The sequence below is a fragment of the Lygodium microphyllum genome, chromosome 6 (genome assembly GCF_053477565.2).
Source record: "Lygodium microphyllum isolate KBCC chromosome 6, Lygodium_microphyllum_v1.1.10, whole genome shotgun sequence".
In the NCBI taxonomy this organism is placed as follows: Eukaryota; Viridiplantae; Streptophyta; class Polypodiopsida; order Schizaeales; family Lygodiaceae; genus Lygodium; species Lygodium microphyllum.
Window position 1 is genome coordinate 80,513,109 of NC_141140.1, and position 26,554 is coordinate 80,539,662.

General features: G+C 36.6%; 1 protein-coding gene across 2 annotated transcripts; it reads left to right on the forward strand.

Moving 5' to 3' along the window:
- Nucleotides 1-12,298: 12,298 nt before the first annotated feature.
- Nucleotides 12,299-16,109, forward strand: LOC148034729 (cytochrome P450 72A14-like). Of its 2 annotated transcripts, none has more exons than XM_087679689.1 (5): nucleotides 12,299-12,824; nucleotides 13,599-13,825; nucleotides 14,043-14,296; nucleotides 14,507-14,927; nucleotides 15,056-15,400. In XM_087679689.1, the coding sequence occupies exons 1-5, from the start codon at nucleotides 12,548-12,550 to the stop codon at nucleotides 15,179-15,181; spliced, it is 1,305 nt and encodes a 434-aa protein (XP_087535815.1). In that variant the 5' UTR covers nucleotides 12,299-12,547; the 3' UTR covers nucleotides 15,182-15,400. The 2 variants fall into 2 exon arrangements, with proteins under 2 accessions (XP_087535815.1, XP_087535814.1); XM_087679688.1 differs by lacking the exon at nucleotides 15,056-15,400 and adding an exon at nucleotides 15,415-16,109 and having other exon boundaries at nucleotides 12,301-12,824.
- Nucleotides 16,110-26,554: the final 10,445 nt, after the last annotated feature.

Here is a 26,554-nt window from a genome sequence, read left to right on the forward strand (position 1 = left end):
ATTAATACATAAAATACATGCTTTGTGGAGCGCTCACACAAGGCATGGAGGGAGATTACACCCAATTGGTCTCTTGTTCATGTCGTGCATGCTTTCTACCTTGAGTTTTGTACAAAAAGTAGGGTTTTTTTGTTCTTGGGGACCTTCTGGAGCTCACTACGCGAGCATACAACATCCGATCTGTGCACCAGTGGTATCAGAGCGAAGCTGAGATCGAGAGCTTCCAATCGCCACCCATCTTGTGCGAAGGCGAAGCTCCTGGAATGATTGAGCTCTACAATCAGTTTCATCGCGAACGGTCGATACGGGTGGATTCTTGGCAGTCAAGAACCTGTGTCTACAGCCTCTAATCGCGAAGGACCGACCTGAGGAAGCGGAGGACCACTCCTACATCTCTTCTATCAAGTCGTTTTTTTTCACAGTGAACAGAGATAAGCTCATATCTTTCAAAAAAGCTTAAAAGCTTTAATTATTATTAAGCTTAATAATAAAGCTTAAAGCCTACAAACTCGTCGTCTGCTAACTTGGCACCTTCTCAACGGATTCGGCGGCGGAAAAATCGGCCCTCCCCTAAGATTTCGACGATTTAGTTGGTTGGCTTAAGTTCTATTAAGCCTAAGTCATTTAAGTTTCACAAAACTTCAATCATACAAGTTCTACAAGTCTATAACTTCTGCAAGTCCTGCAAGTCAGCAGAGATCAAAACTGACTTGTTCCAAAAACTCCTATAAGGATTGTTCCTGCGCAGAAGCATAGAACTGCAAAGTTGTTTCCTGGAAGACTCTGTTCGTATACATAGACTTGCTGAACCAGTTTTCGCACACGTAAAAGGTCATACGCAGAATTTACGAAGACTTCAAATTCCGCAACCGCAAAAGTCGAAGACCGAGAAAGCCAAACAAAAATCTATAAGCCTTGTATACCCGATTTTGAGCTATGCTCATCCCACTAATTGGATTTTGAGAGTGTGAGGTCTTTTGAATTTTTACAAGATGATGGAACAAAACATGGACGATTTAATGGCTGAAGGCGATCTTCCTAAACCTACGATGGAACAAAAATTGGATTTAATTATGATGCAACTGGATGAAGAATGAAGAGCCCGACAAGCTTTGCAAGTTCAATTGGCCAATTTACAACGATTGACTACCGACAAAGATGGACCACAACCCGAAGATCTTATCCGATGAACCATCGATGCGACTCTCAAAGCTCAATCCATCCGCAAGGAAACAAAGATAAGTAAAAGAAATTTCAAATTCCATACTTTCAATGGAACTCAAGATGGAAAGACTGTTCTTGCATTCATCAGTCAGTTTGATGATTACTTTCATGAAGAGACATACACTGAAAAAGAAAAAATTAAATGTGTCACTAATCATTTAGTGGATCTAGCATCTCTTTGGTGGACCATGGTTCGTAAGAGCATAGATTGTCCCACTACCTGGGAGAGTTTCAAAAAGAAGTTTATGCAGAATTTCCTTCCTCCACAATTCCATGAAAAAGCCATAAAGCAATGGGACCTTCTTCAGCAAAGAGATCGTGAGCCTATTTCCCAGTACACCGAACGTTTTTGGAATGCCCTACTGCAACTCCGAATGCTTGAAGACGTACCTGAAGTGACTCACAAGCGCAAGTTTATGTCTAGATTACTTGGGCATTACTACGCTGAAGTCAATATGTTCAATCCTGCAACCCTTGAAGATGCAATCTCTTTAGCTCATGACACTGAAGACAAGATTCGAGGAAGAGACAAGCGTCCACAACAATTTCAAGCAAATGGTAACTATGGTTCTAAGCAATTCAATTCAAATTTTAGAAGATTCAATCAAAGTCGCTTTCCTTCATCATCTTTCCATAAGTCTTGGACAAAACCACCTGCTTTGCCATCAAATACCAATCAAAACCCTAAGTTATCCTCACAGCCAAATCCTAATATTCCTAGACTTCCTGCCATTGCCAACAATGTATCTAAAGCCAAATCTATAGTCTATTACAAATACCATCAACCTGGACATCTAGCAGCCAATTGCCAATTGAAAACACCACCTGTCCATATCAATTATCTTGGAGCAATGGAAGATGAAGAACATGAGGAAATGCCTGACTTTACGGAAGATGAGGAGGACATTGCCACTCCTTCGGATATTTCACCAAGTATGCCAACTCCACATTCTTTGTTGACAATGAAATGTTTAGTGTATAGAAAAGAAAAGATTATTTTGCATGATGATGGTAGTACACATGATTTTATTTCTGTAAAGTTAGTGAAAGAATTGAAATTACAAACTATCCCTACGCATTATCTCATTAAAGCAGCATTCTTAGGCACAATATATAATGGAACACAAGAGGTACATGACTTAGAAATTAAAATTGGTGAATACACTGAACGAAGGAATTTCCTAGTTGTACCTTTACAGTCCAGTGATTTTATCTTAGGTATGCCTTGGCGTCATTAGCATAATCCTGACATAGATTATTCCACGCATTCAATTAAAATTCATTTTCAAGGAAAACACATTACATTGTATGGTATGCATGCATCTAGTAATTTTCCACTGCTTACTCATACTCAAGCTAAACGTGCATTATGTAAAAGTAGTAAATCTTATTTAATTTGGGTGAATGAACTTCAAGCTAAAGAAAAACATATGTACCCTAGGCATAAAGAATTCCTTGCACAATTTAAAGATTGTTTCACTGAAGATTTACCACTTGGACTACCTCCTTCACGTCCTGAAGACCACAAAATAGATTTAATTCCTAGAACACAACCACCCTGTAAAGCACCATATAGGCATAACCAGATTGAACAGAAAGAAATTCAAAATCAAGTTGAGGAATTATTAAATAGAGGATTAATTAGACCTAGTAGTTATCCATTTGGCATACCTGTTTTGTTGGTAAAGAAGAAGAATAATACTTATCGTATGTGCATTGATTATCGTGCCCTAAATAAGATTATTGTAAAGAATAGATATCCAATTCCTAGGGTAGATGATCTTATGGATAAACTACAAGGTTCTGCCATATTCAGTAAAATAGATCTTAAATCTGGTTATCATCAAGTGAGATTAGATAAATCTGATATATTCAAAACTGCATTTAGAACACAATTTGGACATTATGAATTTCTAGTTATGCCTTTTGGATTGACTAATGCACCTGCTAGATTTAGCCGAATGATGAATCACATATTTTTGAAATATCAGCATTGTGTTATAGTATTCTTTGATGATATCTTAGTATTTAGTAAAAATGAAAAAGAGCATTATGAACATCTGTCTTTGGTTTTCAAGTTGTTGAAAGATAATCAATTGTATGCTAATCCAGAAAAGAGTGAGTTCTTTTAAACAGAAATTGAATATCTAGGTCATATTGTGTCATCAGAAGGTATTAAGGTTGACCCTAAGAAGATAGAAACAATATTAAACTTGCCCATAGCTAAAAATGTGCATGAGTTACGTTCTTTTCTAGGTCTTGCTAGTTTTTACAGGAAGTTTGTGCGAAATTTTTCATTACTTGCTTTGCCCTTGACTAAACTTTTAAAGAAAGGTATTATTTATCATTGGTCTGATAATCAACAAAAATCTTTTGATTTATTGAAACATGCATTAACCCATGCTCCTGTATTACAACTATATGATTTCAATAGACCATTCTTTTTAGTAGTTACTGATGCTAGCGGATCTGGAATAGGAGCCGTACTTATGCAAGATAATCATCCCATAGCCTATTCTAGTTGTAGACTGAAACCATCCGAACTTAAATATTCCACTTATGATAAGGAATTGTTAGCTGTTGTACAAGCTTTAAGACAATGGAAACATTACTTAATGGGTTCTGAGTTTATGATTAAGACTGACCAACAAAGTATTAGACATCTCCTTAGTCAACCCCAAATATCTGACCGACATATCAAATGGGCAGCTTTCATTCAGAGTTTTCATCCCCTTATCCAATATCAACCAGGTAAAGAAAATGTAGTAGCTGATGCTTTAAGTAGAAGACCGACCATTCATAATATCTCTGTCATATCATTTGATTCTCTAACTCCTATGAAAGATACTTATCATCAGGACATTACTTTTCAAGCTGATTGGAATAAATTAGTTGGAAATAACTGGATTCCTATTGATTCACTATCTTACAATGATGGATTCATGTTTTATGAAAAGAGATTATGTGTTACAGTTCCATTTAGATCTTTTGTTTTGAATGAAATTCATTGTCCTCCATATCAAGGTCATAGAGGTATCATATCTACTTTGCGTACATTGACTGAAGATTTTTATTGGCCACATATGGACATTGATGTATCTAACTTTGTTTCTGAATGTTTAGTTTGTCAAAGAGTTAAGAGACATCATGGTAAACAGTATGGTTTGCTTAGGCCTTTATCTATTCCATCGCGACCATGGGAACAGATTTCTATCGATTTTATTATTGGTTTACCTAACACTAAAGCTAACCATGATATGATTTGGACTATTGTAGACAGGTTTAGTAAACAAGCATATTTCATTCCATGCAAGAAAACTTTAACAGCATCTCAGGCAGCACAATTGTTTTTGAAAACTGTTTTCACTAATCATGGATTACCAAAAGTTATTATTTCTGACCGTGATTCTAGATTCTGTAATAATTTTTGGATTACTTGGTTTGCTAACCTAGGAACAAAGATTGATTTCTCATCTGCATTTCATTCTGAAACTAATGGTCAAACAGAAGCCACTAATAGTACTATTTTAGATCTTTTACGTGCTTACACTATTTCTAAACCACAGACATGGGACACACATCTACATTTACTTCAGTTTGCATATAACAATACACCACACACAGCTACAAAGAAAGCACCGTTTGAAGTGATTTATGGTTATAGATTGTCTACACCTATTGCATCTTTATCAAATAGAATTCAGAGTGCTGATAATATTGCTAATATGCACGCTACTATTTTTGATGAGGTTAAAGATATGATTGCCAAAGCTCAACAATCATATACAAAACAAGCAAATAAGAAAAGACAGGCCATGAATTTCAAAGTTGATGACTATGTTTGGTTAAGAATAGAGAAACATAGCTTACAAAGCGTAGATAAACACCCAGTTGTGAAATTAGCACCTAGATTCTATGGAAAATTTAAAATCATTCATAAAATCAATGACAATGCATTTACGTTAGAACTACCACCACATCGAAAAATTCACAACACCTTTCACATTAGTTTATTACGACCCTTTAGAGGCCAATTACCTATACACCTTGTTTATGAAAATCCACCTTTGTTAGATGAAGAGACTGAAATCCTTGAGCCTGAAGCTATCATAGATACTGACTTCATGACCACTAGAACTGGCCGTAGATACTTTAGATATTTGGTTAAATTTAAAAACCATCCTGTTGAAGAGGCCCAATGGATGCACACTAAATGCTTTCCCTACTCTATTAGCTCCACATTGAGCTAATAGCAATTGAGGACAATTGCTATCCCACCCCGGGGGTATGATGCCAAGAGGGATATTTCACGGTGGATTCCGTAAACTTTGATTACCGGGGCTCATACACAAAGTGGATTCTTTGTGCGAGAAGTCGATGGGAACGCCTATCCTTTTCGGGCGTTTCGTTAATTTAGTGTGTACATGGGTGATTCCATAGCGGGTGATTCCGCAAAATACATATTAAATTAATAAACGTTTATGAGTTTAGAGTGCACACTCGTGATAAATTAAAGTTAGGATTGATTTCTAACCAATTGATTTATTTATGTAGTTGAAGACTACTAGGTATTCACTTTTGTCGATTTAATTGTATTATTTTACTAACGATCGTGAATGCTTCAGTTGATGTGTAGAGATAGCAACAGTGGCAGAGGAAAGCATTGGAGGATAGCGCGTATTCGAGTTATCACTTATATTTTGATGGGTGCATACCTTAGGCATGGCGCCTATATTTTGTCGCGCCTATTTATTAAGGCGTTGGATATTTATTTATTATTTTGTATGTGCATGGGCGCACAATTATGATGTTTGTATTTGGACATTGTATTGGGTATGCTTGACTTCTTGGGAGCCTGCCCATTAGCTTTATTTCTATTTGGCACTAAAGCAAACTCAAAAGCCAAAAGCGTGTTATTTTGTAATTTGGGGCTATTATTTGAGCTTGAAGATGATTAATACATAAAACACATGCTTTGTGGAGCGGTCACACAAGGCATGGGGGGAGATTGCACCCAATTGGTCTCTTGTTCATGTCGTGCATGCTTTCTACCTTGAGTTTTGTGCAAAAAGTAGAGTTCTTTTGTTCTTGGGGACCTTCCGTCGCTCATTACGCGAGCATACAGCATCCGATTTGTGCACTAGTACTGCCTTCAATTCTTTCAAAATCCTCCAAAATCTTTTGTAGCTTATCTATAGATTATTTTCGTAATTATCAAGCCTTCAAGAGGGATCATCTTCACTTGATACCCTTGGATGTATCTTCTATGCTTCTTAATGATATATCTCTCTTTTGGAGGTGCCATTCAGATGGTTGCTTTGTGTTTGTGATGTGTTAATTTCTATGTGATGAGTTCATGGTGGTTGAATATTGGATTTGTTCGAGAGCTCTCTTTTCGACCATTGATACTGATGGTGATGGTGGATGGAAAGCCTACGATGCAAAGCTGAAGAACCTCTTATATCCTTTACAAATTTGTCATGACTTTCTATTGTTTATAAGATGTGTTAATGGATAAAGGTGTTTTCCTTTAGGAGTATTCTTTCTTAGATACAGGTGATAAGTTGGGGTTGTGGTTGGGTGGATTATTGAAGATAATAAAGAAGATCGAGTTAAGCTCTTAATGAACTTGTATTACCTCTTTCTTAGGTCATGAGGACGGTTCCTTATTAAGTGTGTGGATATATTGAATGCTAAAATGACTAGATTTTTTGGTTGATTTTTGTTGTTTTTGAGACTTGAATGGTTGATTTTTGATGAATTTTGAGTGATGATTAGTTTTTTTGGAAGTTTTTGAGAGTGTTTTGGATGATATTGATTATGTTTTGGAAGCTCGTGATGATTTTCAGTAGAAATATGAGATTCTAAGATGTTTTGATAGGTTCTGTTGAGGTTCTGATACCTTCTGTTTAGCTTTTGTTTTATTCTGATTTTCTTCAGTATGAAGCATGGATTGATGATTGATGAAGGTTGAGGTCTTTTGAAAGCTCATTGAATAGTTTTTGATAGTTTGGAATGGTTTTAGTGTGAGCTATGTGGTTTTGATGTTTTCTGTTGACCTTCTGTAACCCTCTGTTGAGCTTCTGTAGAGCCTTTGTTCCTGCTCTATTTCTGTTCAGTTCTATTCTGTATGCTTCTATAAGTGTCCTATAGAATGTATGTGTGACTTTGGAAAAGTTTGCTAGCCTTGGAAAGAGGTGAATGTAAGTTCAAAAGAGCTCAAGGAAGTGGAAGAAGTAGCTATTGAAGACTCAAGAGAAGACTGGAGTGAAGTGATAGTAGTGAGCTATGAAGAGTCACTGTAGTGGCTCTGGTGACCTTTCATATCAAACACACCTCTTGGAAGGGGCATCCACGACCTAAGAAGGAGTATTATGAGTGATTATTGAGTATTGTAGTGAGGAGATGATGTGCTATTGATTGAGAGAAAGAGAGAGTCATAGATAGCCAATTCTATACAAGACAATGTATCTATCTATGAGAGATTGAGAGAGAGAACTATGAAGACAATGAAGATGAATCATATGTGATATTTTTTCATTCAAAGTGGTGTTTTTTTTATTCTCTTTGTCTATCAATGAAAAATATGAAGAGAATGATGAATTTTGTTGAAGATAAAACCGTGGGAGAATTATTTCTATGATGATGCGTGAAGATTTCTTGCTAGTGGTGTTCTTTTCCTTGTTGTGGTTCTCTAAAGAATGAAACAAAAGCTTATTGATGTTACAAGATAGATTTTCTTGCAGTAGAAACCCATTTTCCTTGGTGTCTCTCTTGGAGATCCATGGTTGTGGATCACTTTCCACGCCTCCAGATCCCAAAGACGATATCCCATCTCACCTACATTTCCATAGCCAAGGAAAATGTATTTCACACTTTTGAGCTTATTGTGTTTTTTTTGGGCACATGGCAAAAGGTTTCACATCCAAAGACATGCAAATGAGCATATGAGGGAGGCTTTCCTGTCCATACCTCTCCTGTGCAACTTGGAAGTCAATACCACTGCAAGGTGAGATGTTAATGAGATGCATGATAATAGAGACTGCCTTAGCCCAAAAATATTGTGGTAAACCTTGCTTGGCTAAGCATACTACATGTCCTCTCCTAGGGATTTCTTTAGTCAAAAGAGCACTCTCTACATCTTGCAATTTCAGCCCATCAAGTTTGTTGGTACAAATCGTAGTGCGAAACACATCCCAAGACTCAAGTAAAGTGCCAAGCAGAAATAAAGGATGCAGATTATCATGAAACTCAATACCCTATTGAAGCAGATTCTTCATGATAGAATGAAACTAGCTAAAGTGAGCAGACAATGGGGTCCCCTCCTTCATGCGGAGATCCATCAACTATTTAAGCCAATACATATGTGAAGCAGGGCTCTACTTTGCATAAAGTTCCTAAATCTTTTCCCCTAGATTCCATGCACTCTGATCTTCATCTTCACCAACATTATTATGGACCTCTTTAGAGAGTGATAAACTGATAATGGACTTGCATAGTGCATCTAAATCAGCCCAGTCATCATCATTATATTCTCAGGTTTAATACCTTTGTTTCTTACTGGCTTAATCCACAATTTCTATACCAAAACCTGCCATATTTGAGATTTCCAATAGCCAAAGTTGGTGCCATCCAACTTGGCAATGTGTTTCAAAGTCATATCTTTGAGATAACTAGCCATAATGAGTTAAATAGAGGCAGACTATGTAGAAAAAAACATGCTATAATTACCAGTAAATAGGCCAAATCCATTGCCAAAATAAGCTGAAAATAAGAAAAACTACTAGAATGACCAACTGTCCACCAAATAGTACCAAAAGTACATCAAAATGACATGATTAAGCTCAGTAAATACATCACAGTCTGTATAAAACAACTTGCTGTAATAAATGACAACAGTGAGTAAATGAGAGCAAATTGTGAGCTAATAGAGATCTAATAACAATAGTGACGAGTACGTGCGAGAAGCGAGCTTTTGAAGTGAGCGTTTTTTGGTAACCTCGAGTTTTATTCCACATAGTCCTCTTTTTCTTTTGGGTATATATCAAGCACCAATGCTATCCTCCATTGCCACCACCACCTCCATCTCCACCACCACAATATCTTACTCTCTGCCTCCTCATTAGAACTACAACCAATTCTCCTCTCTCTCTTCTCATATGTTGGGAACCAACCACCGACATCTCACTCCCCTCAATAACATTACTAGTACTTGCACTACCACTACACCACCACATCTTACTCTCCTCCTCCTCATCAGAACCACAATGGATTCATCTCTCTGTCTCTCTCTCTCATGGGCTGAGCCATGGCTGCCGTGTTCTTCAAAACCCTTGTGGACTGAAATAAAGAGTGGAATGAGAGCTCCAATACTTGCAGATGAATGCCATGAGGTTGCCCAAGAAGGCCCAATGCTTGCTCGAGAAGGATGAGATCGATCCGAAGGTCGAAAGGTGTGGCTATGGCTGCCAAGAGTGAAGACACGAGTGTAGGTATTCGAATGAATGTTGAAGGAGTGCCCGACCATATTCAAGACCTCGAAGAGCCAAGCTCTGATACTAGTTGAAAGGTGAGAAGGATTGAGTAAGAGAGCATGGAGGTGAGAGCTATGGCGGGGGAGCAAGACCAAGAAAGAGAGAGACTCCAAATGTGGGAACTCCAATAGTCACAATGTGTGACTGGCCTTCCCTTTATTCAAATGTCACTGAAAGAATAAAAAATAAAGTGATAGTGATGGGCACCCGTCGCCTATGTCACTGAAAGAGTAAAAAATGAAGTGATAGTGATGGGCGCCTGCCACTTGCAATGTGCAGGTGTGGGTATTGTTAGTGTGGTAATACACAAGCGACTAGGCGAAGGCGCCTTCACCCCCAACATATTGAAGAGTTTGAGGCTAGTGTGCTAGGGTGATGTGCCTAAGAGTAGCATTAATATTGAAGAGTCTGAGACTAGTATGAATTGATAGGTTTGTAGATGCATGAGAGGAGGCTTGCATAATAGTTGAAGTTGCTCAAAAGGTAGCACTTGAAGCTTACAAAACTTAGCGGCACCTACTATAGAAGACTATTGAGAGGAGAGAAGAGGAAGTTGCTTTGGGAGCACTAATAAAAAAAGAAGGGAAAGAAGATGAAATGCAATATATGCTTGCTAATCTTCGCATCCAGTTATTGTGAGCAAGAATATGCTTTTTCTTATTTTTTGGATGAGTATTGATGCATTGATTGATGGAGAGTATCTTGGTGCAGTAGCATCACAATAGCTCTAAGAGCCAAAGGCTTTGGAAAAGTCCAAGACATAAGGTGAGAAGCTAGACTGCGAGGAGGTCTATGGCATCATGGTCATGCTGATGATCTTTAGCTCCATGGCTTTGTCTTCTCACCTAATGATTCCCCAAATGTCATTTGAATTGGAGGATCAAAAGTAGTATCAAAGTCGCACCATGTGTGGACCCAACATGGTGTCAAACATCTCGGATTTTGGTGTTTGCAATTATGTTTGTATGTAGTGTTTGTAGTTCACACATATATTATGTAGCATAAAGGCTTATATTATTACAAGCTCCATGACTTTCTCCTTTTGTTGACATGTGTCATGTTGTGTAGCACAATGAAATATTTTGTAGCCTTTTGCTGATTAGTTTTATTGCCATTTTCCTACTTGCATTTTTAAACATGATCCTCGATCATTTAACGGGTTAAATAATGTGTGTAGTAGGCAAGAAGAAAAGGGGCATTCAAGTAGGTGTATCCTTGTTTTAGATTTTGATTTTCATATTGTTAATGTTTCCAAGGCTATAATACATATGATCACCATGATGTTTATAAAAACAGTCATGTTAGGCATCATTAATTAATATTCTTAAGTAGATGATGATTAAGGTGGTTTGAAGCTAAGGTGTCTGATTACAAAAGTCCCTTTGTTTATGATTTTAGTTGAGAATTAGGGGGTGCATATTGTTTAGAGTGTTTTTGTCCAGAGAAGGAGAGCACATTCACCAATACAAGTCTTATCTGATCCTGTTTTAGGCCTATGTTCCTTGCAAAGGATTGGAGTCCTTGATTGCTCTTAATCTCACTTCTATTTGTGTTGATTAACATGCAACTTAGGGGTACCCTTATCCAATAAAAGCAATAGGGAGTTTAAGAATTGTAGGTAATAGTAATATCATTTTTCAACAATTGTGTCGATTAAATCAAATGTTGACAGATACTTCTTACATGTTTTGGTTGTAGAATTCTACACCTTATGCAAAGAAAGAAAATATAGGTAAAACATGTATAAAGGTAGCTATTCACAACTTAACATAGTTAATAGATTAAGCATGCAACTTTTTAAAGCCTCCAAGATACTACATATCCCACTTGCAAACTCTCTATCACTCACATATTCCATTGGTGGAAAATTTTGAAATCTATAAGACTTTATCTTAGACCTAAATGAGGCTATAACTAAAGAAAGTGATGATTATACATTGCTAGACGATCACCCATCTCTCATGATATAGATAGATAGATTGTTTGTTTATTCATTTCACACATAAACTCCTTGGTAGACACAAAGTGACTTAATTTGGGGTTCAAATCCCATTGAGTTAATCTTTATTTCTCTCCCATAGGTTATTTTGAAAATTATAACACTGTAAATCTAGTGCTCATTCTAGTCCAAACTGTATTGGAACAATACATTTTTATAGATTTTTGTCATTTTGTAAAGTATCCTTGGCAAATTAGTTGGCATCCCCTTCCAACCACGATAACTACATGCTTTCTCTCTCTCTCTCTCTCTCTCTCAAGCGGATGCATTTTTGCATGCAGACAAACATATATTCTTGACATTTCACACATTAGGCGCAAGCCACTTGATACTTTGCATGCAAAGCATGCAACATTTTTTGATAGCAATAGGAAGTGGCCATGGTAAGCGCAAAAGGAATGAGGCGAAAAACACGTGGTTAGCGGGCTGGCCAGACTAAGGTAGTTAGCTTTATTTCAGCCAAAGCAAAGTCAATTTGTATTTTGTGTGAATTTGTCTAAAACCTCTCATGGGGTTGTGGATCACGTTGAAAGGTCACATTGGTCTTGCTCCACGCTATGGGGCTACCCAACTAGAGAGAGAGAGAGAGAGAGAGAGAGAGAGAGAGCAATCTTCTGTTACGACGGCCTGCAGCAGAAAGAAGAATAAAAAGCATGAATGGGCAGATTATGATGGCGACGCTATGACCCATCCCGTCCTGTCTCTCGTGCTCTAAACCGGCCTCCACATCGGCCTTCTATCCGAGTTCCTGCAGGGGCGTATTGAGCTCCTGCTGCCGCTGCTGCCGTCAATGGCTACTTATCAGATGTTCCTGGCTATGCTGGTCGCCCTAGCTTTGCTGATGATCGTGGAAAACGTGTGGTGGATCCCCGAGCGTAAGGCAAGGCGGCTCAGAAGGCAGGGCCTCCACGTCCTCCCTTACGCCCCTCTCGTCGGGAATGCCCTCACCATCCATGGCATGCTCGCAAAGAAGAGGGAGCAGGCTGTCAAGTGCACCTCGCCCTCTGACTACCTCGACTTCATCGGCCACATCATGCCCTTTTACTGTGAAATGTCTCCTGTCCATGGTAAATACTACTCCTTCACGCTTAATCGTATGCTTCATTAGATCCTTTGTATCTTATTTCTTTCCTTATAAGATGATACTGCTTTGTCTTCAAGCTTTATCAGTGTCTGTCGTGTCATATTGTGTATGACCAGAGGTATGTCACATGCATCCTGAATTGTACATAGTGACCATGCTGGAGTTCTTAATCAAGACGGTTTTGTTGTTATGCCTTTGAATGGGATTATCACACAATAAGTTTTTGACATTTTCCCATGTGGGAAAAGGGGCTCTTTTCCCTTGTTTTTCTTTGTTGTGTTCAACGTCCTGAGCTTCTGCATGCTGGACATCTTATTCAAGACAGTTTTGTTATGCCAATGATTGGGAATATCACGCAAGAAGGTTTTGACATTTTTCCATGTGGGAAAAGGGCTCTTTTCCCTTGTTTTTCCTTTCAGTGTTCAACATCCTGAGCTTCTGCCTGAGAGACACTGCAGGTACAGTTGGGGGACAGGGGGCTGCTGGCCCCCAGCACCTAACTAGATATGCAGCCCCTCGCAGAAGTTTGTGATATTGTCATAATTCACAATGTGGGAATTATAGTGGGAACTTTTTAAGAACTTTTTGTCGATCACCATCCACTTATATGATTGTGTACCATGGTGATCATACTGTATTGCTGCAGTGTTTCGAGATCTTAACTAAATCTTTCAGGTATCAAGATTGACTAAGTTAATTACCATTTGTGGGATCATTCAATGTCTAATCAAATTATTCTTCCATTTGCATGCGATAGGTAAGCGATATGTGTATTGGTGGGGATCTTTGCCAGCTCTCACCATAGTCACAGCAGAAGATGCCAAGGAGATCTTGGGTGCCAAATTTACACAGTATGAAAAAAACAACATCCTCACTTCTTACTTTGAGAAGGTATTTGGCAAAGGATTACTATCTGTCTCTGGACAAGATTGGGAAAGGCACCGTAGAATTCTCGGTCCAGCCTTCTACACTGACAAGCTCAAGGTAGCCATAATTGATGAGGTTACTTTTAGAAACCAGTTGATGTGTTTAGTCTCTGATATCTCATAGGTTGTTGTTTGATGGTATTTTGAATTTGGGTCTCAAGGTTTTGAAACTCTGCAGCATTTATTATCTTTCATTTCTCTTTGTGGTACCTTGAATCTCTCTTTAAATTTGCTTTTGATCTGCTTCTGGTCAACATTGATTTCTACTGAATCAGGCTATGGCGGCTGACATGAGCTTTTGCGCATTGGAACTGTGCACAAGATGGGAAAGATTAGTGAGGGAGAAAGGGAGGTATACCGCTGAGATTGAGGTATCTGCCGACTTCACAGTGACCACGGCAGACATAATCGGTCGCACATGCTTCGGAAGCAGCTATGAAGTTGGCAAGAAAGTTTTCCAGAATCAACATCTTTTGGGCATCTATGCTTTCAATGACCTACTTCTCAACTTTGTGATACCTGGATACAAGTTAGGTTGTTTCAGCGTTTATTATGTGATAAACTCTTCATTCTGCATTTGTGATCATTTACAATTAGGCACATCCCCTTTTGTTCTGGTGCGTGTTGGTCTTGTAGCCTTTTTCTGCATTTTTTACTAGCTACGTGCAAAGTAGTTATGACCCTTTGGTCTAATGACTAATCCTTCTGAATATTTCCTAATGTGGTCATTTGCAACCAGGTATATACCTACCCCCCTGAATCTGAAATGCTGGAAATTGCAGAGAGAGGTGGAGGCTGATCTTCGTGCTATTGTGGAGTCACGACGGGATGCAATTAAGCAAGAGGGCATGATGGATGATAAGTCTGATCTGCTGAGTATGATAATAGGAGAGAGTGAGAGATCAATGGTAGAGGAACATGATGGCCAACAGAAGTTATTAGAAGGTTTGTCAACACAGGAAGTGATGGATCAGTGCAAGACATTCTTCTTTGCAGGGCACGAGACAACAGCGAGTCTTCTGACATGGGTGATGATGTTGCTGGCCTTGTACCCGGATTGGCAGGAGCGCTGCCGCTTTGAGGTTTTGGAGGTTTTTGGGGACAACAAAAGCCAAGAGACAGGAGCAGCAGCAGTGGACCATGTGAACAAACTGCGGACTGTAAGTAGCCTCATACTTGCACTCTTTTCCCTCCTCACTTTTGTAGGTCCTAAGTTGTGTGCTTAATGGGGCATTTCGGTTGTCAAAGTCACAAACACAAACAAATACAGACAAACACACATGTGCAGGTGGGGGATTTGTATTCTTGTTCAATGAGCTATTATCTAGATGTGTTTGATATTCATGGAAAGGCATCACGTTTGAATCTTGGCTGTGGTTGTCGACAAGTTGTTGCCCATGGGGCATGCTGTTGAGTAGAGACCATTCGATTCAAAGAAGTGACTGCCAACTGGATGATTCCGCACCAGTGTAAATGATTCTAGAATCTTGTTCATTGCTAGCTCTTATTAGTAGGATAATGATTCATTGCTCATGTGACCTAACCTGATATTTTGATGGAGTGCTCCCCACCAAAAACTACAGGAGTAAAGTGTGTGCTTTCTTGAAAGTATATTTCCATGTCACTGTGTAAATGCATTTTGTACAGATGCACATGGTGCTCCTTGAGACACTAAGGTTGTACCCTCCAGTGAGTGAGCTATTGCCACGGGAATCATTGTCTCCTTCCCAAGTGATGAATGGGTTGTGTGTAGAGAAGGGGATGCTATTTAGCGTAATCCCGGCAGTCATTCACCGAGACAAGGAAATATGGGGGGAGGATGCAGATGAGTTCAGGCCAGAAAGGTTCATAGAGGGAGTGTCAAAGGCATGTAAGCATCCCTACGGCTTTCTTCCATTTGCTGCAGGGCCGCGCAATTGTATAGGCCATGCCTTTGCCATGATGGAGGCCAAGCTGATCCTTGCACCCATTCTTCAGCGCTTCACCTTCACACTCTCCCCATCCTACATCCATTCACCTCAAGCCGGTATCACCTTAAAACCCCTGCACGGGATGCCTCTATTGCTCTCCTTCCTCTAAAGGCTTCTTCAAAGATTCATATCAATGTTGTACTCCCCTTGTATATAATTTAGTCATATTCTAGGTTATTGGATGAAACACAACTTAACAAACATTGTAACTCCTAAGAATAAAATTAGTGCATCTTGATTTAGCTAATGTAACAAGGGGTTGAATGGCCTAAACTAAGATTATTACCCTTGTTATTGGCTTATCTTTAACATTCTCATAAAAACATTATAAGCAAATAGCACAATTATATTTTCCCACCATTGGCAATCTTATTTGGCTCTTTGGGACTTTATTTACACAAACATTGCAATCGAATAATTGGCTAGGTGGTACTTCATGCATGCTCTAGAAGACATTACTTTTATTCGTAATTTTGTTGGTAGTCTCATGTCCTCAAATATGATTCATCAATAGTATTTGACAATGACTAATTCGAGGAAAGTTCTACAAAGAGGTTGGTTCTTGCTAAAAGCTAGTAATTATAGCTCCAAAATGGAGAGATTCAAGTTAGCAAGCATAATTAATTTCAATTGGAATAGAGTGCTAACAATGCCTTGAAAATAAAAATGAATATCCTAAGACAAATTCTACATGGAAATTACTTATTATGAAGCACAAGTAGTGATAACTTTGAAAGTGAAACATTTAAGACTCAAGCTATAATAATGTTGATTTTAATATCACAGGCATTGTCAAACGCTACAAATATGGGAAGTGAATTTGATTTTCTTAAGTAAGCTTGGTTGACTTTAACCACAATGTAGGGTTTCCAACGTCTCCTTGGCCCCCTCCCTTGGGGCATGTTGGCCATGATTGTTTGTCTTGGTTAGTCCTGTGGGAGTGGCACGTCTTGACAAATGTTGAAAGTTTGGTTGATTTCAATTGTGGTGGTAAATGTGAAAGCTTTATGTTAGGTCCTTGAGAATATAAATAACTCATAGAATCTCAATCATTGAACTTTGCATAAAATTCTATCCGCTTGGCACTAACTATTCTTACATTGAATAATATAAATGTTTGCCAATATTTATCATGCATTGAACATAATCACTTAAACATGTTTTCAATTGAAAATAGTGAGAATGAACATAATAAATAGGGCATTCACTTTTCATTTTGTTATTCTACACATTTTTGCACATGGAATTAAGATCTATCATCATTAAATACTTTGAACAAAGGGAAGCAATCATGTTGTTGCAATGATAAATATGTAAACCAATGATAATGAGGTGTCAAATGAAAATAAATAAATATATAGTTACTCCACCTCCCTCACCACCACCTTCATTCTCTCTCTGTGTGTGGTGTGGCAACACAAAATAATTCATGCAAGCACTTCGGTTTGATAGAATCTATATTATATTGCATTACAACAAGTATTGTGATAAAAAGTTCCCTCTCTCTTCTCTCTCTCTCTCTCTCTCTCTCTCTCTCTCTCTCTCTCTCTCAAAGAAGGTGGAAGCATAGGAGGAGGCAAGAGAAAGTGCAAGCAGAGGACAGTGCCTCTCAAGGTAAGGAGGAAGGGGTTGGTATTTTTTAAAGTGGCCTTCCCTAGGGACAAAAAGAAAAATTCCTCCTCTACAAACATTAATTTGTGTGTGTGTGTGTGTGTGTGTGTGTGTGTGTGTGTATGTTCATAGTAAATATTAAATATTAATGGTTAATAATTTATATTAGGTAAATAATAATTGAAACTAATACTAGCAAATATTAGTTAGTTGTTAGTTAATATTAATAAATTCATATTTAATATTAGTCAACTATTAATAAATAGTTAATATTAATTATTGATTAAATATTAATTAATTACATACTAATTAGTTAATTATAATATTAAAAAGTAATTAGTTAAAGTATTTAAAAAGTTAAGAAATTAATTTATAATTAAATAAATATTAATAAATAAATAGTATGATTAATTATATAAATAATAAAAAATTAGGTATAATATTAATTAATTAAAATAATAGTTAAATATTTATCGATTATATTTATTATTAATAATTAATACATAATTAGAATTAGATATTATAAATTATAAATTATTTATCATTTTTACTATTTAATAATTATTAATACTTATGATTAGATTTTAATAATTAATAATTTATTAGTAACTATTATTGTCAATAATTATTCATTTACTAAGCATTATAAGTTAACTATTACTTAATAAAAAGAACTTAGTTAATAACTTATTAACTAATTTTTATTAAATAACTTATTATGTAATTTATTACTTTTATAAATTTATTAGGAAGATTTTTCACACACACACACACACACACATTACAAGAGTTGATTTGAGTTTTTTAAACGTGGGATTTGATGAAAGAAAACTTCATAGCTTACATCCATCATTTCTCTAAAGGAACTTGTGAATTTTATTTTCACGGGACAAGGGGCAATTGATAAACCCTTCTTGGTGAAAAAGAAAAATTCACAACTTCCCTTCTTCATCTCCCTTGGTTACTTGTGAAAATTATATTTACCAAACAAGGGGTTGATGACAAATCTTTTGTGGTAAAAGAAAATTTCACAACTCCCCTCCATTATCTCCCTCGACGATTGTAATTGGGGCAAATGATAGAAGTTATGATTTTTTTTTTCATTACAAAGGGTTTGTTGATAATCCCTTGTCCAACAAAAATAAATTTTATAACTCCCCCTCAAAGAGATGGGAGGGGAGTTGTGAGATTTTTTTCATCAAGAAGGGGTTACCAGCAACTCCCTTCTTGGCAAGGAAAAAAATTCAAAGCAAGTCGTCTAATCTTTGTGTGTGTGTGTGTGTGTGTGTGTGATTAATAGTTAGAGAGAGAGAGAGAGAGAGGGAGATGATAGATGGGAGTTGTGAAAGAGATTTTCAATGAGAAGGGATTGTTGGCAACCCCTTGTCTTGCCAAAATAATTTTAACAACTCCCCTTAGAGAGATGAAGGGGAAATGTGAAATTTTTTTCACCATCATGAAGGCGTTGTCAGCAATCCTCTTCTCGGTAATTTTTTTAAAATTAAGTGCTCTCACTCCTTTTCGATATATTCAATCTCGTTTTTTGTAACACGTTTATGGTGTAATCTAGCAAGCAATATCTCATTGACTAACAAACATCAACACTCCACCAACATGGTAAGATCATATTTCAGAAGACAAGATCAAGTCACTCTTTTTGAGGGTGATTAATACATATGAGAGGGCTTGGTTTGGCAAACAATGACCTCACAAGGCTTGATCCATGGATATGTGGGAGTTCTTATCACCAGTCTATATAGCAAAGGTGTGAAGTGCTTAACAATTGATAACAATGAGATTGAGTTCTAAGAAAATGCAATTGTGTAGTGGTCGATTGAATTGATGATTAGTGGCTTCTCTCTTGAATTAAATTATCATGTTTTATCTCCCTCTCTTACTTTATTTTGGATCTGTGTAGAAAAGAGATCGACGATCTGACAAGTCTTCAAGGGAGGGGGGAGGGGGGGAAGGAGATTTTTTAAATCGGCCTTCACTAGGGGCAAAAAGAAAATTCCCTCCTCTACAAACATTAATATCTTGTGTGTGTGTGTGTGTGTGTTAATAGTAAATATTAAATATTAATTGTTAATAATGTATATTAATTAATTATTAATTAATATTACTATTAGTAAATATTAGTTAGCTCTTAATTAATGTGAATCAATTTATATTTAATATTAATTAACTATTAATTAAGTGATATTAATTATAATAATAAAATTTAATTAGGTATAATATTAAGAGAAACTAATGAATTAATTTATGAATAACTAAATATAAATAAATGGATATTATAATTAATTATTTAAATAATAAGTAATTATTTATAATATTAATTAATTATAATAGTAATAAAAAAGTGAGTAATTATTTTTATTATTAATAATTAATAATAAATTAATTATTAAAAATTAAATATTAGCTATTATTTTTATTATTTAATAGTTATTAACACACACACATACAGACACTTACACACACACATTATAAGAGTTGATTTTTTTTGTTTTTGTTTTTTTTTTTTGCTTGGGACTTCATAAAAGAAAATTTCATAACTTCCCATCATCAATTCTCTAAGGGGACTTGTGAATTTTATTTTTGCGGGATAAGGGGCTATCGATAGACCCTTCCTAGTGAAAGAAAAAATTCACAACTCCCTCCATCATGTCCCTTGGTTACTTGTGAAAATTATATTTTCCAAATAAGGGGTTGCTGAGACAAATCTTTTCTGTTTTTTAAAAATATAAAACAACTCCCCTCCGTTATCTCCCTTAGATGTAATTGGGGTAAATGATGGAGTGGAGTTGTGATTTTTTTTTTTCATTGGGAAGGGTTTGTTGATAATCCCTTGTTTGATATAAATAAATTTTATAAGTCCCCTCAAAGAGATGATGGAGGGGAGTTGTGAGATTTTTTTAATCAAGAAGGGGTTGTCGACAACTCCCTTCTTGGCGATGAAAAAAATTCAACGAAAGTTTTCTAATGTGTATGTGTGTATGTGAGATTAATAGTTAGAGAGAGGGAGATGATAGACGAGACTTGTGAAAAACAATTTCAATGAGAAGGGATTGTCTGCAACCCCTTGTCTAACAAAAATAAATTTAACAACTCCCCTTAGAGAGATGAAGGGGAGTTTGAAAATTTTTTCACCAAGAAGGGGTCGTCAACAATCCTCTTCTCTCAGTAATTTAAAAAAATAATCAAGTGCTTTCCCGCCCCTTTTAGATATATTCTATCTCATTCTCTCTTTCCCTTTCTCTCCTTGCTAATAAAACAACCCCTCTCGCGTTGAAACCACATTGTGATTTGTCTCCATCAATCCTCGGTATATGGCTCTTCCTCTCTCTCTTCTCTCTCTCCCTTACCCTTCTCTCTCTTCTATGTGTGTGTGTGTGCACGCGTGCATGCAAGTATCTTTATAATTGTCTTTGTGCTTCCCCACACACACACACACGCACACGCGCACACACACACACACTCTTCCTCTGTCTCTCTCTCTAGGTGTCTCTTGACTTGGCTTTGTTATTGCTCGATCACCATGTTTACTTACTTCGTAGTTGGTTGTTTATGTCATAATCTAGCAAGCAATATCTCACTGACTAGCAAACATCAACACCCCACCAACATGGTAAGATTATATTTCAGAAGACAAGATCATGCCACTCTTTTCGAGGGTGATCAATACATAGGAGAAGGCTTGATCTAGCAAACAATGACCTCACAAGGCTTGATCCATGGAAATGTGGGAGTTCTTATCACCATTCTATATCATAAAGGTGTGAAGTGCTTAACAACTAATAACAATGAGATTGAGTTCTAAGAAAATGCAATTGTGTTGTGGTCGATTGAATTAACGGTAAGTAGCTTCTCTCTTGAATTAACTTATCACATTTTATCTCCCTCTCTTACTTTATTTTGGATTAGTGTAGAAAAGAAATTAACGATTTGACAAGGCTTCAAAGGGGACAAAGGGAGGGGTGGGGGAGGGGAGTGGGGAGGGTAGGGAGATTTTTCAAAGTGGCATTCCGTAGGGGCAAAATGAAATCTCCCTTCTCTATAAATATTAATTTATGTATGTGTGTGTGTGTGAATAATAAATAATAAATAATAAATATTAATATTTTATATTAATTAATTATTAATGAATATTAATACTAACTAATATTAGCTAGTTATTAGTTAATATGAATCGATTTATATTTAATGCTAATAAACTATTAATTAGTTAATATTATTTATTGATTGAATATTGATTAAATACATAATAATTAGTTAATTATAACTAAAAAAGTAAATAATTAGAGTATTAAGAAAAATTAATTAGTTATTTTATAATGAGCTTAATATCAATAAATATATATTATAACTAATTATTTGAATAATTAATACTTAGTTATAATATTAATGAATTAAAATATAAATTAAAAAGTTATTAGTTATTTTTATTATTAGTAATTAATACTTTTTATTATATTTTAATCATTAATAATTAATTAATAATAATAATATTATTAATTATTTCTTTACTAAGCATGATAACTTAATTATTGCTTAATTAAGAACTTAGTTAATTAATTTTTATTAAATAACTCAATATGTAATTTATTACTTAGTTAATAAATTTATGAGAACTATTTTTTACTATATATATATATATATATATATACATATATATATACATACATATATATATATGTATGTATGTATATATCTATATACATTTTAAAACTTGGGACTTGACGAAAGAAAATTTTATAGTTTTCCTCCATCATTTCTCCAAGGGAACTTGTGAATTTTATTTTAGCGGGACAAGGGAGATGATAGATGGGAGTTGTGAAACAAGTTTTCAATGAGAAGGGGTTGTCTCGACGATCCCTCGTCTAGCCGAAATAAATTTAAAAACTCCCCTCAAAGAGATGAAGGGGAGTTATGAAATTTTTTTCACCAAGAAGGAGTTGTTTGTAATCCTCTTCTCGGTAAATTTTTATAAAAATCAAGTGCTTTCCCTTCCCTTTTAGATATATTTTATCTCATTCTCTCTTTTCATTTCTTTGACCTTTGCCTATAAAATAACCCCTCCCTCCCCCTCGAAACCACATTACAATTTGTCTCCATCAATCCTTGGTATATGTCTCTCTCTCTCTCTCTCTCTCTCTAGGTGTCTCTTGACTTGACTTTGTTATTGCTCGATCACCATGTTAACTTAATTCGTAATTGGTTGTTTATGGCATAATCTAGCAAGAAATATCTCATTAACTAGCAAACATCAACACCCCAACAACATGGGAAGATCATATTTTAGAAGACAAGATCATGTCACTCTTTTCGAGGGTGATCAATACATAGGAGAAGGCTTGGTCTAGCAAACAATAACCTCACAAGGCTCGTTCCATGGACATGTGGGAGTTCTTATCACCATTCTATATCGCAAAGGTGTGAAATGCTTAAAAAATTGATAACAGTGACATTGAGTTCTAAGAAAATGCAATTGTGTAGTGGCCGATTGAATTAATGGTAAGTAGCTTCTCTCTTGAATTAAATTATCACGTTTCATCTCCCTCTCTTACTTTTTTTTGGATCAGTGTAGGAAAGAGAACGACGATCTAACAAGTCTTCAAAGGAGGACACAAACTTATCCCCCCTCCCCCCCATTGAGAGTTTGATATCTTGTAGTCAGTGAAAACATGCAACCACAAAGAGGGGAATACCCTTCAAGAGGGAGGGGGATAGCAAGGCAAGTGCGTTTACTAACATCCACAGAGGTGGAGGTGGCCATTGTGCTTGCATATGAGGGAGGAGTGATCTCAAAAGTGTATCCACATGCTTTAACGAGGAAAACTCATAAGGAAAAGAGAAAGCTTTTAATATTGGAGAGCGAAACCAAGAGGTCAGAGCCAAGGAGAGCAACAACTAACAAAGCATGAAATCAAGTAGTGCACAACAAGGGCATGGCCGTGTATAGAGAAAAAATACACAAATATAAAGAACAACAAAGGAGTGCACTACAAAAGTTGGGGATACAAGTAGGGAGACTGCTCTCATTTTCAGTTCTAAAAAGTGTATCATATAAGCTTGCACTGAGGACTAGTTGCAAACGTTGACTGTGAATATTTGTAAGAGATGGTGATGTGTTATTGTATGTAGTTTTTTCACTCCATATTGTTGCAAGTATTGCTACATTTTTACACGTAGATACAGATTTCCATTCCTTTGCCCTTATACCATTGTGCCATTTGGTTGCCATGGTCACTATAAGACAAGTGACCGTGAGATACAAGCAACGCTTGGATATATTTTTAATCAATTGAAATATTAGACAGATGGGTATATTCATAGTTTCATTGGAGACTCCAAGTTACCAGTGTGAATCGATTGATGAGTCTCCAAGAACTACAAGGAGTTCAAGGTAGAGATCGGCGGTACCAAGTAGGCCTTCTCGTCAAACTCTATGTTTTACATTTGGGATGGAAACCATTTCCTTACAGCTTGGATGAATGAAATAAACATATTTAAGAGGCCGTAGATTCTAAACCTTTAATATATTTAAGTGTGCATGTTTTTTGTGTTGCTAATATATTTAATGGTTACTAATAGCCTTTCCAGACAATGTAAGACAACACATATGTGTAGATTATTGCTTAGTGAACATACGTGTAGATTATTGCTTAGTGAATGCGATAGGTATGGTTGAGGGGGAGATTTTATCAATCAATAGAATGAACATCTTAAAAACCTATATCCAAATCTATATAAGTTGACACAAAAGAGGTTTTTCCATACCTCGTACCTAGATCTTGTGTACAAAGGGAGAATGCTAGGGCAAGCTGACTGCATGTCTATATTTGATAAGTTGAACAAGGACGTGAAGATATGGGTACAAGTGCACACAAAGCTACCATTCATTCCCACATCGTACAAAATACCATTGATTTCTCTCACCCATGTCATGTGGAAGGTAGTTCCTTCAAGCTTGTTGTATGATTCATTTGATTGTAGGGAGTGATGCAGTAATATTAACATAACCATAGTTTAGTAAGTATAGGACGAGTATGATATGGTTGTATGATCAATTGGTACAACTCTTTGACCTTTGAATTTAGATCCAAGTGGCGCAAGGTGTACTATAGCATTCATTAAAAAGTTGGTAGGGAAAATATGACGCTTGTTGAGTTGTAGATCCAAGCGTTGATGAAAAGGGATACTAATAAGTTTCCATCTCTCAATAGTTTTCAGTCATGTGTATTCAAACCATATTGATCCAAAATGATAACATTTTTTTCCATTGTAGAAGGGTCTCATGCTTGGAGTGGGACTTGAAGACTGGCGGTGTTCTAAATGAGGAGAGAATATACACATTGGTATCATCGAAGTTGAATGAGCTAGATTGTGTCAATATATTAAAGGCCATGGAGAGTTTTGACAGGAAGATTTGAGCATTGATGAGCATGCTCGAACATAGATTCCTCTCTTAAATTTAGATTTGTGCATTAGAAGCCAAACACATTATTAAATGATAACATTGAATAGATGGAAATCATTTTAAAATTGGGTCAGTTAGGAGACTTTCTGGGCTATGCTATAGGGTGATGTAAAGAGATTACTTTGAGTTTTGAGTTAGGAGGACTAATATAAGATGTGAGTGGATAATGATTTATTCTTCCAATTTACACATGAGATATTAAAAGAGAAGACATAGAAAAAATGTTTTCCATGATTTTAAACTAGATGATGACACTGAGTCTTAGAAGTCATGCAATTTAATGGCATGGAAACTTCTCTACATGCATAATATCTTATTCTTTTATAACATAATGTTAATTGATAAAATAAGCATAAGCTCACTTGCAAGCTGTTGAGCCTATCATTGAGGATGAGATCAATGAACTCTTAACCATGAGTCCACCAGTCTCTCCCACGTACTTGAGAGTAGGAGAGGCAATATCACCACATGCACAACCACATTGGCGGAGCATGGATGCCATGAATAGATGAATTTCCCAAAAGCATTGGTAGGAAGGCCCATGAAGCAGAGGAGGAAAAGATGATTGGAAATTTTCTCACCACACTTATGCCAACTCCTGTAGCACTGCCACTAGGAGAATTGCTTAGGAAAAACCTTGCATTGTGGCAAGTGTTGAAGTAATGGATAGAATGAATTGATAGGCATGAATTGCAAGACTTGCCCAACCATGAAGCTGTGATGCACATACCAAGCTTAATGCTATTGAACCCAATGTTTAAGTCCCTACAAGTGAATGCCTTTTGGGAAGGCACTGAGATGCACGTAGTCTTACCTGTTGTTGCCCTAGGAGTCACACCACAAAGAAAGGGGATAGTAGACACAAGAGTAGGAGTTAGTGTACTTAGCCATGTAGTCCTACAAGCTTGGGGAGACCCATTAGTAGAAAGTGCACAGTTCAATGTCACTCTAGCAAATGGGATGAAGGTCAAACCCTTTGGAGTCTTGAAGGATTGGCCTTTAAAACAATTCTCTGTGAACTTCATAGTCATGAAGGGAGTGAATTATGATATCCTGCTAGGCAGACCTTGGATGAGGAATGCCTGAGTGATAGAGAATTAGGGTAATGGCATGATATTCTTAGGAAATAGATCAGAAGTAGTCCAAGTAGAGATGAAAACTTAGAAAACCTCACCAGTGGACCTAGATACCATCTCTACCATGTTGAAGGGTGACTCAAAGACTAGAAGGGATCATGGACGTCTAACTAAGTACATCCTTGTCCTAAGGATGAGCACAACTGGATGCATGTGTTGGCAACCATTGAGTTTTCATTCTTGGATGATGAGGATGAATATAGGCAAGCAGTAGAATCGGAAAATCCAATAAAGCCACAACTTCTAACCTACCCACAATGCCCCTATGCATGATGGCCATGAGTTCCATCAGATGACCGACACCAATCACCTATCATGTCCCAACTAACAAATTGAAGCTCCATAGAATCCTCGAGTACCTGTCAATTGAGCTAGCTAGCAACCCAGCTGTAAACCTAAAGCCTCTCAAGGATCTCATGAAGGAGTGACGATGGACTAAGTTGCATGACTTAAACTTGTTATACAACTAGGCTCTTGTTACAAGTGAGAAAAAACTTGAGGATAGGAGCCTTGAAAACAATGCATAATCTAAGTACAAGGATTTCGATAATGAGTATGAAGACTGCTATTCTATCAATGGAAAGCAAAGA

Excerpts from the sequence above, each read along its gene's own strand:
- LOC148034729 (XM_087679688.1), top strand. The coding sequence starts at position 12,548 with ATGGCTACTTATCAGATGTTCCTGGCTATGCTGGTCGCCCTAGCTTTG. Across the intron at positions 13,826-14,042 it reads TCTACACTGACAAGCTCAAG|GCTATGGCGGCTGACATGAG; the intron begins GTAGCCATAATT and ends CTACTGAATCAG. Across the intron at positions 14,928-15,414 it reads ATGTGAACAAACTGCGGACT|ATGCACATGGTGCTCCTTGA; the intron begins GTAAGTAGCCTC and ends CATTTTGTACAG.